This window comes from Neovison vison, chromosome 1, assembly GCF_020171115.1.
Source record: "Neovison vison isolate M4711 chromosome 1, ASM_NN_V1, whole genome shotgun sequence".
Taxonomy (NCBI): domain Eukaryota; kingdom Metazoa; phylum Chordata; class Mammalia; order Carnivora; family Mustelidae; genus Neogale; species Neogale vison.
Genome location: NC_058091.1, coordinates 1265450 through 1283942, shown reverse-complemented (window position 1 = coordinate 1283942; position 18493 = coordinate 1265450). Strand labels below are relative to the sequence as shown.

The 18493-nt window shown below is 54.4% G+C and overlaps 1 protein-coding gene across 1 annotated transcript in view; it reads left to right on the top strand.

Annotated features, from left to right (window-relative positions):
- The window catches only part of SMOC2 (SPARC related modular calcium binding 2), a 143965-nt gene that overhangs the window by 104004 nt on the left and 21468 nt on the right, over positions 1-18493 (top strand). The window contains exon 9 of the mRNA XM_044242252.1: positions 3499-3581. Within this exon, the coding sequence (XP_044098187.1) occupies positions 3499-3581 (83 nt within the window). The remainder of the gene's footprint in view (positions 1-3498; positions 3582-18493) is intronic.

The following is an 18493-nucleotide window of genomic DNA, read 5'->3' as shown; positions in this document are numbered from 1 at the left end:
GCCAGTGAGGACACAGTTGTCTTTGCCCTTGGACTCTTCTCATGGTGCCAAGTGGCCGCCAGGATCCGAGCATCTCATCCAGACACCGCAGCATTCAGGAGATACACCGCCCACCTCTGTCTTTCTTAGGAAGCCAACCCACCCTCCCTCCAAGGCCCCTAGTGAATTTAATGCATGTATTGTTGGCCAGAATTGGATCAAGCGACCATGACTAAGCCCGTCACCAGCAGGAAAAATTAGTTTAAACTGATCTCTAGGGGGGCGTGGGTGTTGGGAAATCAGTCCAAATTACCAATATTAGGGGACATCTGGTAAGCTGCTGGCCAGCGTCCGCAGCCCAGCCAGCACCGGGTTCCCTCGGTGGCGGACCAGCATCATCAGGGAGGTCCTCTGCGTCCCTGTGTAAATGCCCAGTCATGCTCGGGCTCCTTTCTTATGGTTTTCTGAAATAATCCATTCCAGGGGGATGCTTCATGGGGTTGTGTCAACGTTTGGGTAGACGGCTCAGGTTTTCGCCTCAGTTATCCTTCCCTTTGGTATTGGCTGATGGGGAAGAACAATTTAAAAATCCAGGACAGAAAGAAGCCATAGCATAAGAAGCATTGTCGTAAGCCAGCTTCCTTTTCCGTGTGTCCCCAAGCAAGAACGCCGAAACGCATGGATTCTGTTGTAGGCTGTGCTGAGGACGACAAGCCCACGTGGTTTGCCTGCCAGGGCAGACGGCTGCCTCCTTCTCACAGGGCTTCTAATCTGATCATCTGGGTGGAAGCGTGAGCTGGTCCGGGGCAGAAGTGCTTCACGGTCCTCCTGCTTTTTCGGTGTCAGAACTGACATTTGGGCTACACGTACAGATTGCCTGTGGGCTGGAGCCCAGGCAGCTGCCCGAGCCCACACCATGGGTGGCAGGCTAGGATCTGGGATGCGAGGGGCAGCTTCCAACCTGGCCACTGCCGCGTGGTGGGGAGAGCTGGCACGGGCGTCGGAGGGAGCGTGGCGGGCTGACTGCCAGCGAGCGCATCGGCTCCCAGGGCGGACAGGCTCCCCTTTCATATCGTCACCACTGAGGACGGGTTCACCCATCGCCGCTGGCTCCAGGCCCTTCTTATGTCGCCCCCGTCCCAGCTTCAGGGACCGACGCTCTCAGTGGCCGAGTGCCCGGGCCCCGGAGCGTGAAATCACGTCTCTCCCTGGCAGAAAGCCTGCTCTCTCATGGGCAAGCCGATGGGGAAGGAAGACGTGTTCATTTTTTTTTTTATACAAATAAGTTCAACACTATTGAAAAGAATGTGATGGATGTCAACCCTGAATTTGATTTTTTTTTTTTGAAACTTCAAAGGCATTAATTCTATTTCTGGAGCTTGCCAGTTCTGCAGGTCAAGGCACTTCCCAATATTCTTTAAAAGAGGCCGAATACTTTCATTTAAATATACTTTTTTTTATATCAGCAAAATGCTAGGATTCTTAAGACACGTCCAGGACAAATTGGGAACAAAACCAGAATGACCAGTGTGGCTAGCTGCGGGGTCGCTGCAGAGTTCGAGATCAGAACGGGGGTTTGGAAACAATGTGGTCTCTTACCGCCCTTGTGAAGGACGCCGGCACTGACTTCTGGCATTCTGGAGGCTCTGCACAGAGTTCCTATTACCCATTCAGCTTCTAACCTGACAGAGCAGCCGTGAGCATCCCCGAGGTGCGCTCAGGTATTCCTAGGAGCAGCATGTCCCCAGGAACGGCGGGGCCCTGAGTTTCCAGCTCATCTATCAGGAGCTGGAACACACGCTTGTCTTTTCACGGCTCTGCTTTGACGGGCGGTCAGCTGTGACGACGTCATTTCTAATGTAGGTGTCGGTTCCAACCTATTCCAGCTCCCCAGACACTGACCCAGAACCTGGAATGGGGAGAGTTCTCCAGATTGAGCACGTGTCTGTGAAAACAGGGCGGCCTCCCCAGGGGCTGGCTGCTTCTGCTCAGTTCCTCTTGGCAAATGTCCGGCTCTCATCTCCCTGCTATGGTGCCGGGAGGGACAGGAGTCCCCCGGGCTGAGACGTGGGTCCCCCTCCCCTTGCTTGCATTCTCACGACTGTGGCTCCACTGCCGTCTGTAAGGAACCCCACTGCATTTCACAAGAACATGAGCTAATGGCTGTTGGTTAAAATGTGATCGCTTAACTACTCGCCGAGTGTGTCAGGGACTCTTTAATTTCAAAAACCACATTTCATAAAGACATATTACGTTCGCGGGAGTGGGTGTCACAGTCTCTATCATCAAAGAGGCCATTCGGGGTGGGAGGGCCGGGAGGGGTGCCTTGGTTTCAGCCACACCCGGTCGGCCCTGCGGGACTGGCCACCAAGGGAAGGACACTTAAAATGTGTCCCTCGGGGAGACACTTCATTCTCTTTTATTTCCTCTGATGGGAAAACAAGAAGTAAGAAAAAATAAGAATCTGGAATGACCACTATGAAGTAAGTGTGAGCTCCCTTCCCTTTCTTGGGGAGCGAGAGAGGAAGACGGGCCGAACGGATGGTGAGAAGCAGGGAATCTGCTTACTTCCTGGAAATCTGCAACCTTCAGTCCAGGACCTCCCCCCGCACCCCTGCCCACTGGCGCACACTGTCCACCCTTTAGCTCCATGAGGTATGGGGGGCGGTGGGTTCTTTCTCAGTGTCCCCAGTGGCCGGGGGTTCTCCCCCGGACCCCGGGCTCCCCCGTCCGTGGTACCCATGCCCAGACCACGGGCGTCCCTGAAGAGCGGCCCACAAGCACCCCCTGGAGACTGGGGCCAGCTGCTGCCCTGCGCCTGCATGGGAAGCCCGTCAGGGACAGGGCCCTGCATCCCCTCAGCTCCAGAATCACCACGATGCGCCCTCTCGGGGCCAGGGTCAGCAGCACCCACGCCTGCTGCTCCCACGTCAGGACCCACCGGTCAGGACTTCTCGGCAGTTTCTGTTCACTCGCTGCAGGTGCCCCGTGGTGTGCTCTCTCTCTCTCTCTCTCTCTCCTTCTCCCCTTCCCTCACTTTCCCTCCCCCTCCCTTCCCATTAACACAGGGACAACCTTTTGTAGCTTCCTGAATCGGATTAAGGTGTAGCTGGTCTTCCAGTCATACAGAAATGTAAACTTCTGTGGTTATTTTTGTGACTTTTCCTTCTTTCCCGGCCACACCCGCGGCCTCCTGCCCCCCAGCCTGTCCCCTCTGAACCATGTCCAACCCTGGAACAGGTGGTGGCGAGGAGGTAGTGGCGTTTGGCAGCCCCCGTGCGAGATTTGTCCCAGAAACTGGAGGAGGATGCAGAGCCCTGTGCTCCTTCCTACCGACTGAAAAATGAGCTTATTATGGCAAATTGTCACAAAGGTCACAAACGGTGATAAATCAGGAGAGGTTGATGCCACAGATGTGCTGTGGGCGGAGGTCGGTGTCTGCTTGAGCACCTGAAAAACAGAAGACACCATCGTCTTTCAATTGTCAAAGCCATTTTCCTGCTCTCCCCTGCTCCCCAGGTACGAACAGCCAAAATGCGACAACACGGCCCGGGCTCACCCCGCCAGAACGAGGGATTTGTACAAAGGCCGCCAGCTCCAAGGTGAGTAGAGCTGTCTGCTGGCAGCATGAGCTTTCTGGCAGGTTTAGAATGAGAAAGAATTTCTGCAGCTCTGTTCCCACGGGGCATGTGTGGGGGCCTCAGAGCCATTGGCCAGGGCCCCTCTTTCCCAGGGGCCTGCGGTCGGCAGATGTGCAGGACCCCAGGGAGCACGCCTAGGGCACGTGCGCGTCTGCTTCTCCTGCAGCTGGTGACACTCAAGGGCCAGTCCCAGAGCTGGCCTTCCAGAGAAGCAAACACTGTCCCTTCAAATCAGAACTTCTGAACCAAAGGGATCCTTTAATTCTTTTCCCTACAAGAAAGCAGTAACTCAAATGTCATTTTCGGGCATTCTTTTTGAATTGAATCAACCAATCAAGAAGCTGAAGTTTAGGTTTGAATAAAACATGAACTCCGTCTTTGCATCAAGTGAATTTAATTACAAAGAAGTATTTCAAATTAAACAGAGGCAGTGAGTTTCATCTTACAATTATTAAAAATATGTTCACAGAAGATGTTTAATGGATGCTGTCTTTCATCAAAAAGCACGTACGTGTTTATGATACAACAGAAATGATGACTTCACTACTTAAACCTAAAGCCTTTGGCAGACACCGCGTCCCTCTGGGAACGTACGGGGTCAAGAGTGGCAGCGTGAACACGGCGTTCTGGTGGGCGAGGGTCCCACAGTTCGGCTCACGGCGTGAGATCAGGAGTTACAGACACAGCTCTGACCTCGTGGCGTGAATTTGATGACGTGGAAGATGCTTCAAAGCTACTCACTGTTTAGGTCCTTTTGGTTCTCTTTTTGTCTTTTAAATATCTCCAGATTGGGTGCGTTTAACCAAGGCCTTAGAGACCGTGCAGACTGTTCTCTGATGTCTTCGCTCAGAGCACATGTTTGATCCCGGTCTCAGAGCAAGTCCGGATAAACTCGCGTAGAACAGCGTGGTTCTTACTGTATTTGTGCTTGTGTCGGCAAAGAGGATTTTAAATTCTGAGCAAAGGTGTTTTCTTGTGTGTGAGCGCGGATAGAAACAACTAGAACGGCACGCAGGCTCGCCTCGGTCTGTTCAGCAACGGTGGGAGCGGGAGTAGCTAAGATGGGGCGGGGGTGGGGGCCGCTTTCCTCCCTGAAGAGGACCCTCCCCGTCGCCCTTTGCGGCTGCTGCGACGTGCGTGTGCGGGGCCGTCCCCGGCGCGGGTCTCCGCAGCGACTTCCTTCTGACGCAGGCTCAAGGAGCCTGTGATTTTTGAGTTTTGTGGTTTTTCGCACCGTGTTTCTCTCTGTGCGGTCGGTGCGCTCCGCGTCTCACGGGTCAGGCTCCGTCCTGCATCCTGGGACGGGGAGAGAGGAGAGAGAGGGCGGAGGCGCACCCACAGACCCGTGCAGATTCCTGCTTAAGCACCTTTTGTATTCATGGTGTGTAACCCTTGGGAGGAGCTCGGCGGACGGCTCAACTGCTCCCGGCCGCTCTCGGCCGAGCGAGTTCCCTCCCTCCGTCGCCTGGTGTGATCTCTCGCCTCCGATGTCAGGCCTCGTCAGGGGTGGGCAGGGTTGTTCTTCCCAGGAAATGATGGCTCTGGCAGGGGCTCGGGGCACCAAGAGCCCTCAGTGGGCGCCTACTGTTTGTAGCTGGTGTCAGTGGTGCTGCGCCTTCGGCTCCACGGGTCCACGACTCTGCGCGGTTTCCTTTTCGGGAGGACAGACGGTAGGACAGACCCCGCCACTTCTGGCTCGGGCTGTGGGGTTCGCGCGCTCGCTCCGAGAGCCGGTCCGTCTCCGCGGTCTAGCATTGTCTGTTAGGAAAAGACGCCGTGACCAGAGTCGGTTCTCTGTTTCCTCCTCACCGGGTGGGCTTGCTAGAAGCTCTTTTCACGGTGACTCAAGCCCATGAAATACCAGACAGGCCCTTGATTTAAAGCCGGGACTGAGCGCTTGGACTGTGGGAGCAGCTGCTCGTCCCACAGAGGAGTGCGGGGGCATCGTCGGCCGGCGGAGTCGCGAGCAGGCGGTGAGGACACGTCCCCGGGGCTGGGACGCCGCCCCCCTTGGCTCAGACGGGGTGCGGGGGATCGTTGGGCCGTCGGGGCAGAGATGGCCCTCCTCGCCCGCACCTTAAATGAAAACCAGAACCTCCAGGCACACAAGCCGCTCTTTACACAAACCCTGTCATGGTCAGCTCCGACGGCTCACGACTACGTCATCGTTTTGACTTTATGGAGATAATTACCCTTATTAGGGAGAAAACAAGTGGGTCTTGGAATGACTCCAGGGTAAGGCTGTTCTTGGGGGAGGAGGAAACTGTTGCCGGCGCCGGGGACGCTCGGACACACATGTGAGCCACATTCAGGCGGACGCATTTTCTTCTTAAAAGGTGCGGTGTTCATTTTCAGGGGCTACGTCCCAGCCGGCGAGGGTCCTTCATTTTCCCAGATGAGCTGGTAACTCGCTCACGCGCGACCCACGTGTTCCGAGCGTTCGTTGACAGCCGGACGCTTATTGCCGCCGTCTCTGGGGTAGTTAGAACCTTCCCCGGCTCACCCCGGGATGCGCAGCCTCTCACTGTGGAGGGAGGTGGACATCCGGCCTCATGGGCCCCCTGTTGAGAACCGGGTTATTATTTGGGCGCTTTGATTGCATAAGTTTCCTTACAGGTCCTGAAATTGTGTCCTGACAGAAAAACCTAGTATGGTAGACATTTTAAAGGTTTTATTTTTATTTATTTGAGAGACAGAGCATGAGCAGGGGGAGGGGCAGAGGGAGAAGCAGGCTCCTCGTTGAGCAATGAGCCCGATGTGGGGCTCGATCCCAGGACCCAGAGATCGTGACCTGAGCTGAAGGCAGACGCCCAATGACTGAGCCCCCCAGGTGCCCCGACAAAGATATCAGGGAATACCTTTCCCGTCTACAAATGTGCATTGGTCCATCTATCCTGGCGTATTTCCCTCACGTCTCTTCCTACACCCGGCCCATGCGCTCCAGCCTGCCCGCGCCCTCCCCCTGGTCTCCTGAGGGCCGTCAGCTCTGTGAGGGCATGGGAGACAGATGGGACTCTCCATGCCCAGGCCTGCTGGGGCCCCTTCCCTCGGGACTGGTCCTTCACTGGCTTGCTGTCCCCACGTAGCCGCCAGGGTGTCGCTTTCTAGGGAGGCTCTCCTGGGCTCTTGTCCACTGGGCATGGCCTCCGTATGTGTCCCAGGGTCCACAGGCTGTGAGCAGGTGTCACACACCTTTGTGGCCTCTGAGAGGTGGGGCTGAGCTATCAGAGCCCGGCCGGCTGGCACAGCTCGGAGCACGTCGGAAAAAGCGGGTCCGTTAAAGGTATTAGGCCGCGATGCTTTCCTGCTCCAAGCCTTGGGCTGTTCTGCACGGAGTGATATTGTGACCTTAGCGTCCGTGGGTGGGTTTGCTGATTGGAGGAGGGGGCGGCGTGGGTCCCTGACACCTGGGGGGTCTCCCATGGTGGGAGCATGGCCTGATGGCTAAGAGCCCGTCGTTCCTGCTGGGCCCCCGCGGGCCACCAGGAGAAAGGAGGAAGGGCACGTCTCCTTCTCTGTTCTGGGCAGCACCTGCAGCCTGTGGACGAGACCGACAGACCCTCCCTGTGGCCCCTCCGGCCCCCAGAGGTCACACACGGGCGGACTGCAGGCATGGGATGCACGGGAGGCAGAAGCCAACCGAGGGCGGCACCTGCCCACAGCGCGGCCCCGCTTCCAGTCTGCAGACACAAGAATCCCTCTTGAGGCCCCTCCCGTGATTGCGGGCGCAATGGAAGCTTGGATTCAGTTAGAAACCCTAAAAGCATCCCTGCGTTCTTTTAAGTAATACTTTTGCTCTATTCTAATTTTTTTCGAAGTGAGCTGCGATTTTCTGAGGTTGCATAAAGTGACCCTCGCCTCGCCCTGAGCACGGCTGCAGCACTTTTCTAAAGGTGGTGATTCTCTCTGGGTCCGTCCGTGTTGCAAATGGCAAGAGATCATCCTTTCTGCGGCCGAATAACCCTGCACTCCGTGTGTGTGAGTGTGTCTGTCTGCGTGTGCACCTGCCCCTCGTCCACTCGGCTCTGGATGGACCTTGGGCTGCACCCGTGTCTCAGCTCTTACAGATAACGCTGCTGTAAGCACCGGGGGCCTGCATCTCTTGGAATTACGGTTTTAGTGTTTTCAGTGTGTTTGGTAAATACCCAGTAGTGCGATTCTGGGTTGTAGGGCAGCTCTAGTTTCGACTTTCTGAGGAGCCTCCATGCTGTTTCCCAGCACGGCCGCCCAGCTTGCGTTCCCACCCACAGGGACGAGCCTCCCCCTTCTCTGCATCCTCGCCAGCGTTGGGGGGTCCTCCCGTGTGTGCCGGCCGTCTGTAGGTCTTCTTGGAAACACGTCTGTTCAGGCCTTTGCCCATTTTCAGTCACATCATTTGTTTTTCTGGGGTCGACTCGTAGAAGTTCTTTATGTATTTACGACGTTAAGTGAAAGAAGGCAGACAGAGAATGATGAATACCGTGAGATCTTACTCCTACGTGTGATTTAAGAAACAGACCAAAGAAGAGACAAAGAAAGAAACAGACTCGACTACAGAGAGCGACCTGGTCCGCAGAGCAGGGGTGAGTGGGGACGGGGAAGTAGGTGAAGGGGTGAGAAGCACAGAATTCCAGTACAAATAAGTCAGTCACGGGGGTGCAAAGCCCGGCAGGAGTGTAGCCGGCAGTTCTGGGCTGCTGTTTGCGACAGACGGTGACTGTGACGCGGCCCGCGGGGAGGTGTGCGGACCGGTGGCATCGTGCCCCCCCCAAAGCGAGCACAGAGCTGTGGCGGCCGTACTCCACGAGCGGGGCGGCAGCCGGACCCTGGGCCTCGCCCCTGCACAGGGGCTACAGGACCCCAGGAAACCCCCGGGTTCACTTCTCTCCCACAGGGACCCCACAGCCTTCAAGGCTCTTTCAAAGATACTAGGAGACGTCAACTGTTCACCCATTAAAAACATCAAATTCCATGATTTTTTGTAGGATCAAATACTGAATTCAGAGACCTGTGTCTCCCCAATTTCAGCTGAAACAGAGTCTGATTTTGGACGACAGCCCTCCACCCGTACGTACGCGGAGAGCTTGGGGTCCCGTGGCTGTGGGGGCTCGTCTGCCCAGCTCCGTCCACGCTCAGTCGCTGCTCGGGGGGCTTTGTGCCACGCGGCTGCCGAGAGCCTGGCTCGGGACAGAGCAGGGCGCTGTGTGGGAGACAGGACCTCGTCGTTCTGTAGAGAGCTGTCTGGTGGCCTCACGGCGAGCCATCCGTGCTTGTCACCGAGGGGCGAAGTCTGGGTTTGCATTTCTGGCTGTGCCGGGGACTGAGTCCCAGCGCGTGGGAGACAGACTCGAGCTTCTGTGGTCGGCTTCTGACCAGTGAGCTTGAGGGTTAGACGTGAAATGAAACTGTAGGCAAATAGGGCTATAAAATCTTTAAAAACAAATTGCATTCTGTAGGATGTATGATGAAGAAATGGGCCTTAAATCCAGTTTAGGAGAGAGCGCCGTGAGGGGGAACTCGGTGAAAATCACACGTAGTTTCCATCCTAAAGGCTCGGTGAGGTGGGGATCCCGGGACAAGGGTCGGGGGTCGGGGGAAGGGCCTGAGACGATGCTGCGTCCGGCTCGCAGATGTGTTCAGGGAATTACTCACAAGGTCTCGGAGGACACAAGGACGTGTCCTCACTGAGACCTTTACTTAGTTCAGCTTTGTCTGTTACCTGAAAGCAGGACGTCCCGGCGAGATCTGCTGTGAGTCTCAACGGTATAAAGAAGACATTACTATTAATTTATGTGGAAGCAGTTTTGACCGTTCCCAAAGCAAAACTCACTTGTTTTAGGAGCTCCTGCTCGGCGAGTGTGGCCTGCGTGGCCTCCATGTCCGCTGGCGAGCCCGTTGCCCGCCAACGCCGGGCAGCAGGGACACGGGTCTCCTTCTTCTCATCTCACCGTTGGCAGATCTTCTCTGGTTAGGGATGACGGCTTCACAGGCTGGTGTTTCCTGAAAGCGACACTTCCACGAAGCCTCGCAGGCGTGTGTAACGTGGGCTGCTTGGGCTGTTCCGAAGGAAAGCAGACGGGATGCGGCACGTGGCGGGAGGCATGTGCGAGGCAAAGACTCTGTGGTCCTGACTGTGCCGCCCTTGGCAGAACTCTTAGTGAGATTTTTATTAGAACAGTTATTTAGTTCAGTGGATATTTTCTCTCCATTTTCAAGAGGACAAGGAGAAACTGGAGGAGGCTTGGTGGAAAATTGTGGGAATTACTCATTCGCAGTAAAATAAGAACAAATAAAGACAAGTTAAGGAAGCAAAGGCTTTTTTTTTTTTTTTTTCAGTCTTAACACGCAGAGGAAAGACTCACAAAGGTCAGCTGGAAATTTGAAGTTACTTGCAAGGAGGTGCTGGGCGCGTCCTCCGTTTATTAATACGTCCACAGCTGAGTGAGAAAATGTGAGTGTTAAGGTCCCTCCTCAGCTAAGGCACGGAATGTGGAAAGGGGCTTCCTGGGTGCCCGGCCGCGCCCGCAGCCCCTGGAAAGGTCTAGCTCATGCAAACCCGTGCACAAACACGCGGTCGTGGCATGCAGGAGGCCGAGGAGGCCGTGGCCTTCCCATCCTTCTAGGTGGACATTTAGGACTCGTGGGTTAGAAGCCACGATCACTCTTGTCGCGAGCCTCGCAGCTACCTGGACGTGTCCCCTTGCTTTCCACGGCATGTCCCCCTCGAGTCATGCGCGGCCCTCAGCTCTCTTCCCTGGTCAGGCCTCCGAGTGGCCTCCCTGTGGGGCTCCTGTCCCTGGGTCACCCAGCTGCTGTGGGGGCAAGGAGGACATGGGCCTGCCCTGTGCTGCTGCTGGGGACGGGGCCCGATGCTACCCAAAGAAGTCGAAGACGCCCGCACGTCCCAGAGGTGAGGCCCTTCCCTGTGCTCTGCACCAAGAGCCCCGTGTCTCCATCCTACCGAAGCCTCTGCTCCAGAAATGGAGGCTCATGTGTCCTGAAGCTGACACATGACGTCGAGGGGCTGCCCTCGGCTGTGTCACAGGGGCTGGCCATCCCTGGTGTCCACACTGTGGCTGTCAGGAAAATGCGGTCCCTCAGGGAGCAGGTCATCTGACATCTGTGTCTCCCATCTGAAAAGAGGGACAGTTTCCGAGCATCCCCAGTCGGGACGTGAGTATATATGGGGGAGTTTCAAGAGCAGCAAGTCCAGCCTCCTGGGCGCAGCCTGGCCGCCATCCCCGTCTGCCTTGGTTTAAACGCCTGCTGCCACCAACTCATGCTCCAGCGTGGGCTTCGAAGACGGGCCCCACATTCTCGGGTTTGCGCCGGGCCCTGCCAGGGCACTGGGTGTGATCCGTGTGGACCCGCCTTATCCGCGTTGGGTCCCGAGGACCCAGAGTCAGGAGTGACAGTGGCGGCAGGGAGTTCGGGAGACCACACGGAGGGAGCGAAGACGTGCACACAGTTCAGGGTTGTCTACCAGAAAACTTGAGAAGTCTTAAACTTCTGAAGCACAGTGTCTGAGCTGACTTCTCGCTCCCCAGCGTGATCGCACATAAGTGCCTTCGTTTCAGAACATCTAGGTTTGCCGCCGCAGCCGAGTCCCGAGAGCCGGCGGACCCGCCCCCGCCGCCGTGGGAACGCTCAGGGCGCACCTGCTCACGCAGACGCCCGCGGCTTGGCTCCCGTGCTCCTTCCGGGAGGCATCTGAGCTTTAACCCAGTTTAAACAAGTTCTTTAAAACGGTGGGTGTCCCGTCGATGACACTAGTACACACACTCCTGGTCGGTTCGGCCTCTGCTCCGTTGAAAGCCGGAATCTGCAGAAGGGGGAGGGAGGAGGGTGGGACGCGCACTCGTCATGGGACAGCGTCCGCGGGGTTGACTCACGGCGTGAGCTCTGTTTCAGAGACAGCTGGAGGGAGTAGGAGGACACTCTGTTCTCAAACACCGTTAAGTAGTTTAAATTCAACTGCTGTCCTAGGATAAGCAGTTTTGTCCCAAACAACCACTTTAAAAACCTTCCAAGTGTAGGGTACCCTGGAAAAAACAAATTCGTTTTAACTGGCTTACGACTCACTTTTATTAACACTGGCGTCCCGGGGGCACCTGAGTGGCTCAGTGGGTTAAAACACTGGCGTCCCTCGTAGCTCGTCGCATTTATCTGGCCTCTGCCAGGACCGGGTCACAGAGCTGCTCGGACGCGCTCATTTCAGTAATCTGCTATGGGACGTGACGCGGGCCCAGCGGGGGGTCTCAGTGCCCGTGTGTGCCGTGACCCGTCCGCGGTAGGACCCGGCATCGGCCGCAGCTGGAGAATCCCTGGTACCGCAGCTGTAGCCGGAATCTTCCGTGCTCTGCATCTCGAGTCCCATCGTGGGAACGGCCGGCCACCAGGGCTGGTACCCACACCCCTGAGTGCGTCCTGATCACTCTTCCCATGAGTCTCACTTCCTAGACAGGCTGCGGGCTCGGCAAGGCCGAGTTCAGGGGCGCCAGGCATGCGGGCCTGGAATAAAGGGGCTGCCGTGGGCTCCTGTCCGTCCCTCTTCACCAGGGAAGCCACGCGGGCGCCGTCGACTCAGCTGTCTCCCACCCGGTCCTTCGCCACGTCTTCCACGCTCTTCTCCGTATCCTCCTGGTTCTCCTGTTTTTAAACCCAGAACGGTCAGAGCCCCAAAATGATGCTGGGCCTTCTCTGTTTTATATTGTTGTTATAACAGAATTCCTTTCTTTGCTAGCTTTGTGAGCAATGTTTGTGGGTGGCAATCCTGTTGTGCAGATGGCCCCGGGCTGGAGTCTGGGGACACAGAGACACTTACGCCAAAGTCTCTAAACTCTGGGAGCCAAGAGCTCAGTTTTATGGTTCCCCGACCGATGCTGTTAAACAAGACAGCAACATTATACACAATTAGGAAAATTAAGGAGAGAGGTTTGTGCATGATAAAATTTCCCCTTAATGCCTGAAAATGTCATGGAATCCTCCTTAAAAGCTCTGTTCCAGGTTCTGGGCCAAGGTCAGGAACGCTTCGCCCTGCCCGAGTAGTGGTGCTGGAGTCAGGACTCTCGGGGAGCATCGTGGTGCTGACACGGAGCAGGGCTGGGGGGTCAGAGTGAAAAATTGCTTCTCTCTGAGCCGTCACGAAGGGAATGGACACAGGCAGAATCCAGCCAAATCTGGAGATTGGCCAGAACACAGGGTGATTACTTTTAGAATTCAGGCCCAACTAATGAAAATGGCATGGCTGATGGTAGAAATGGAGCTACATTCTTCCTGATAACTTAATTCTCTAAGAATTTCAGTGGACAAACCGAGACCACAGGCCTCAGATACATAAGCCCTGTGTCAGGCTACTTGGACGCTCCCCGATGACCAGCGAGAGTAGGAAACTTTCAAAACCTCTTTTGTAATGAATAACAGCAGGCCATGGAAACCTCTAGAATGTTTTCCCTGACACGATGATTTAATTTTATTCTTAGCTCTCTCCTGACTTGTCAAATCAAGAACAACTTTTCAGAAAAATCAATGGTTTCTCCCTCTGACGGAAAAGGATAAATGGACTGTTCCTTGGTTGTTAGGTAACTTCTAGAAATGCCTGAGATGCTTTTTTTGAGAGTGATTCCCAGAAGACTAGTTTTAAAACTAGGTTCTCATCCTGTCTTTTCTCTGCACTTTTGCTTATTAAGTTAAGGAACATCTTTGCAGCGTGTGATGCCCTGTTTCCAGCAGGGGAACTGAGGCACCTCTCTCTGCTCAGAGCCGGACATCTCAGAATCCGACACAGAATGGCATTGTCATCAGACATTCCTTAAATTCAGGAAGTCTTACATTTCTGATTTTTTTTAATCTCCAGAAAAACGTGCATCTTCTGCTATAAAAGACCACTCTTGGTAGCATCCTTTGATGGGCACTTAGAAGTCCTGTTGAAGTCAATATTTGTAATAACCACTTGTTATTTATATGGGGTAAATTTGTTTATTCAAATGCAAGGGAATAACCATATTTGTAATTTCTCTAATGGAGAAATTATTTTCGAGGCAAAGGGAGGAATAAAATAGGTGTCAGACAAATAGATTCCTGTGCCTATCCCTGTTCCCTGTGACCTTCGCTCTTTTTCTCGTCATTTATCGACATCACTCTTTATTGTGAAGTGAACCAACTCTTCTGGCACATGCTATTTTCCCAGAATGCACCAGGCCTAGAGTCGACTTATGCCTAACTTCTGACCACTTTACCTCAACTCGGGAGAAGGGATCTGGTTACACTGTCACAAGGGAGTTGAGCCAGAGTAGAGCTATGACCACAGTCCTGTATTCCCACCATCAACTCCAAGTCCTTTCTGCTTGATGGTCATGTTTCTGGTCAACACCTCTGCATGGTCTCCTCGAGGAGCAGCGGACATACAAAATGCCTTAGGGGGGAAGCAGATGCTGTTGCACCTGGGACATGTGGTCCATAAAGAGGGAAGTCGGATGTGGAAGGCCATTATTCCAGGGCTCATGAGAGCGCTTCCCTCCCCTCTGAGCACAGGACAGGTCCAGAAAGCAGGAACCGCTCGGGTGCTGTGCAGGAAGGAGTGTGCGGGCAGCCAGCCTTAGTAAACCCTGGGAAGAGCCATCTTTTTGGAAGCCCCTCTCTAGAGGCAAGGTTTTTATTTTCACAGCGTGTGCATCTGGACAGTGACTGAGCTCAATTTTTGCATAAATGAATACGGATCAAATGAGCCCTTTCATGATCTGCTGGCTCTTCCAACTGGGGCATTCCTATAGAATTCCTTAAACACACAAAGCCAGACAAGCGGGATTTGTGAAGCAAACCGAGGTCACCATGCGATACTCTAAAAGGAGAAACAGGCTGGAGGTTTGGCAAGATTCAGATCAGGTCCTATTAAGGAATTTGGACGGTATCCTGGACGAGTTTTGCAGAATTAATTTTTTATTTAAAAAAATCACTGACCGGGTTGTGGCTGGTGAGTCAGAGGCACCTCAGACGGAGGAGCCAGGGTACCGGGAACTGAATAGCACTCGTGTTCGTGGAGGTCGGCTGAGAACTGGGAGGACGTCTGCGCAGACACTGCGCCGGTGTTCATTCACGCAGTCGTCACGATGGCCCGTGAGGAAAGGCCACATGAGTCTGTGCTTTGAAGATGAGCACAGTGTCATGAAGTACCTGAACCTATAGCGCGAGGACCTCAGCACAGTGACCCGTGAGCACCGAGCCTCGCTCCCGTGCGGCCAGTCAGAGCGACACACACACTCACACAAACACACATATTTACAAGAATCTTACTGGAAAGAGATGCTCTGTGATATGGCACTAGGATAAGGTGGGTGGCAGTGAATGCCTGCTGTGATTCATTATTAAAGAAATCAAAATAAAACTATAATAAAGTCCCACAGCATGGAACACACCTATACGGCCATAATTTCCCCGTCATCACCATCACCATCATGACCATGATCACCATCATGACCATAATCAACACGACCATTACCGTCACCACCATCACCTTCATCACCACCATCACCACCATCACCATCATCACCATCATCACCATCATCATCATCACCATCATCACCATCATCACCATCACCATCACCATCATCACCATCATCACCATCATCACCATCATCATCATCACCACCATCACCACCACCATCACCACCATCACCACCATCACCATCATCACCATCATCACCATCACCATCATGACCATGATCACCATCATGACCATAATCAACACGACCATTACCGTCACCACCATCACCTTCATCACCACCATCACCATCATCACCATCATCACCATCATCACCATCACCATCATCACCATCATCACCACCATCGTCATTGTCATCGTCACCATCACCACCATGAACACCGTCGCCGTCACCATCACTATCACCACCACAACTCCTACAAATACCAATTTTATGTCCGATGTGAATGAAGCTCAGTTTACCAAAATCGATGCAAATGATTTGAACTTTCCCCCCAGTCGTCCCGCTTTGCTTCACTGGGGCTCCTGTGTAGGGTTTGCTGCCAGAGTTAGCAAGATACCTGGGACTCCCAGGCCACCCAGAACGCTAAGTGTCCTTGCGTGAGCTGCGATCTAGCCTTAGCTCTGGATTATTTGGAAGGATGGTCTTGGAGGGCCGTAGACCAGGAGACCCCCCTTTCCTCATGCACATTCGGGTTCTGCCCAGCAGAGGTTACGGGATGATAGCACAATCCAGGCTCTGCTCTGAGGGAAGGACCTTCAGATCCAGAGAGGTCAGGTGACTTGTGCAAGGTCACCCAGCCAATGTGGGGTGCCTCTTGAATCAGAGTCCTGCTCTCGTCTGTATTATCAGGATTCTGGTTTCCTTTCATCATGGCATTTGTGTTTGTGGTTATATTTTTCCTGCTGTTCCTTCTTTACCTCTTACAAGTAAATGGCACAGACTCAAGGCATAGGAAGCAATGAGCTGGCCCTAAGTTTGCCACTTGGTTCCATGGCCCCCTCCCAGGAAGCTCCCTTTCCTTGTGAGTGTTGAGGGAGTACATGCAGCAAAGGAGGTCCAAGAGCTGAGCCCTCCGTGGCCATGGGCCCTGGGGCCGGCGACGGTGACCCGCGTGACAAGCCCCCACCCCACCGCAAGGTGCAGCGGCCCACCCCCTGCAGCTCCCCGGTCGGGGACGCCAGCTCATGGGCACAGGGAATGCAGACAGACAAGCTCTGGGTTTTCTCAGCGCAGAAGGCAAGCAGCCCTCTGAGCAGGGAGTGAGTTCTGTGTTTACACATGTAACAGCCTGTCCAGGCCTGCTTGGACGCTGGAGTGAAGACATCGCTCTGGCTTTCGTAGTCTGTGGACTTTGTTGAGACAAGAGCTCCTCACTGAGAACGGTAAAAATCAACAGTCTGCGACGTTGGTTGTTGGAGAAATCACCCAACAGCTGACCAGAGATGAGATCTGAGCACAGGAGAGGAAGCCTGTCGCAGCCCAGAGTTGTACTGCTCAGGGATAGAAGTCGAGTTCCGGAGGGAGAGCGCCCTCAAGTGTAGATGAGACGAGCCGGGTCGGGGCTCGGAGGCTGGTGCTGGGCCGGCCACGACCACCCTGCCACGTGGGGCTCCATGACTGGCCCAGATCATGATGCTGGGGTCCTGAGATCGAGTCCCGCATCAGGCTCCCTGCTCAGTGGGAAGCTGGCTTCTCCCTCTGCTCCTCCCCCTGCTTGTGCTCTCTCCTTCTCAAAGAAAAAAATCTTAAAAAGAAAAAAAATATCCGAATTCTTATTTTGCCTCTGCTTTTCTATCTTCAGAAAGAATCGGCCATGTGTGGAAGATTTCCGCACGGCTCGGGTTACTCGAAGTGGCCCAGGGATGTCTGGGACACAGCTGCATTTTTATGTGCATTCTGTTAAGAACCAGAATAGACACATTTTATAGGGCTTGGCTGTAACCTTTGCACAAACGTGCCTGTGGCCACTTGGGTTTCGTCTTTGTTGGCTGCGACTTTCTATGCCAGTCTACACCGTTTGGGGCCATAAAAGGCAATGGTCCCTACTTTCTAATTATTGCCCATGAAGAAGGGCTATGGGTCAGTCATTCTAAAACTAAATATTAGCCTTTACTGGTGTCTGGTTAGCGCTCACGTAGCCACTGACCTTGTTCCATTACCTACACGTCTGTCTCTCGGCCATTGTGGGCAGTTCCCCAGGGCGGGGGGGCTCCAGGCCAAATCAGCGTCCTCACTGCGATTTGTAGTAATGGCTGAAAGACACCTTTGGCTACACCTGCTCACAGACCCTTTTAGGCTGGAAACACAGCCCTAGAGACTCAGGATCTTGACCCCCCAGTTCTGTGTGCTTGGGTGGGCCCGGACAGCATTTGGAGAACCTTGGCTGCCACCACTATGAGTGTGGGACATTCTTCTACCCAGTGTGTTATGGTTAGACTCCTAATTGATGTGATTCTCAAAGCAAACAGTTCCTCATCTACCAACTTCAGAGAAGAGATGCATTCCAGGCCCCCTCGTTGGGAGGTGAACCGTATTTATCAAAATCTGAGAAGACACAGCAAACGTGCAGGAGAGGAACAGACACTGATCTTCAGCTTTTTTGCCCGGGAACTTTGGGCAAGCAGTGAGGTGAGTGTTTGAGCAGCCGAGTGTCCTCTAGTGGGATCGGTAGGATTGGGGCTGCAGGCGCAGGGGCCATGCCCTGCGGGAGCCATGCTGTTGGTCAGGGAGTGGGCAGGGCTGCGGCCAACTTCGCGGCGCGGCTCACGTGTTCGCCATAGGACAGGTTTCTCTTCGGGTTCGGTATCAGCAAGTGGCATTTTCTGTCCGTAGTGTCTGAGTCAGGTAGGCCTTCTGGTGGACCGTCCCTCTTCATGCCGGCTCTGGACTCAGATGCGTGACTGCACCCACACCAGGTGTGTCTTCTGTGTATTAACCTGACTCTCGTTCCCACTGGCCTCCCGTAGCTTTCCGTTTTCTCTGTCCTGATGTCCTCCTTCATTTGAACTTGGCTCATCCTGCAATACGGGCCGTGGGCCCAGGAAGGCTGAGCGAGGCTCCCCCGGCCAGCAGTGGACGCGGGTGCTCCCAGACACCTTCGTTCCAAACCACGTCCATTGGCACGGTCCTGCCAAGAGCTCCCGCCTCCATCCGCCAACTTTCTTACATTTTAAAAGAGTAAAGATGGGCGGGTACAGAAGGAGACTGCCGAGAAGTCCTGGGGACCACAGCTTCCCTGATATGGCCGGCTGTGTTGCGATCCGTGGACAGAGTGTTGAGGAGGGAGACGCGTGTCTTACAGCGAAGCCCGGGGTCAGCCGATGCTGGTCGTCATTCCGTGGGGTTGGACCCGAGCAAGGAGTCGGGTTAAGGTGGATTCCCACCCAGCCG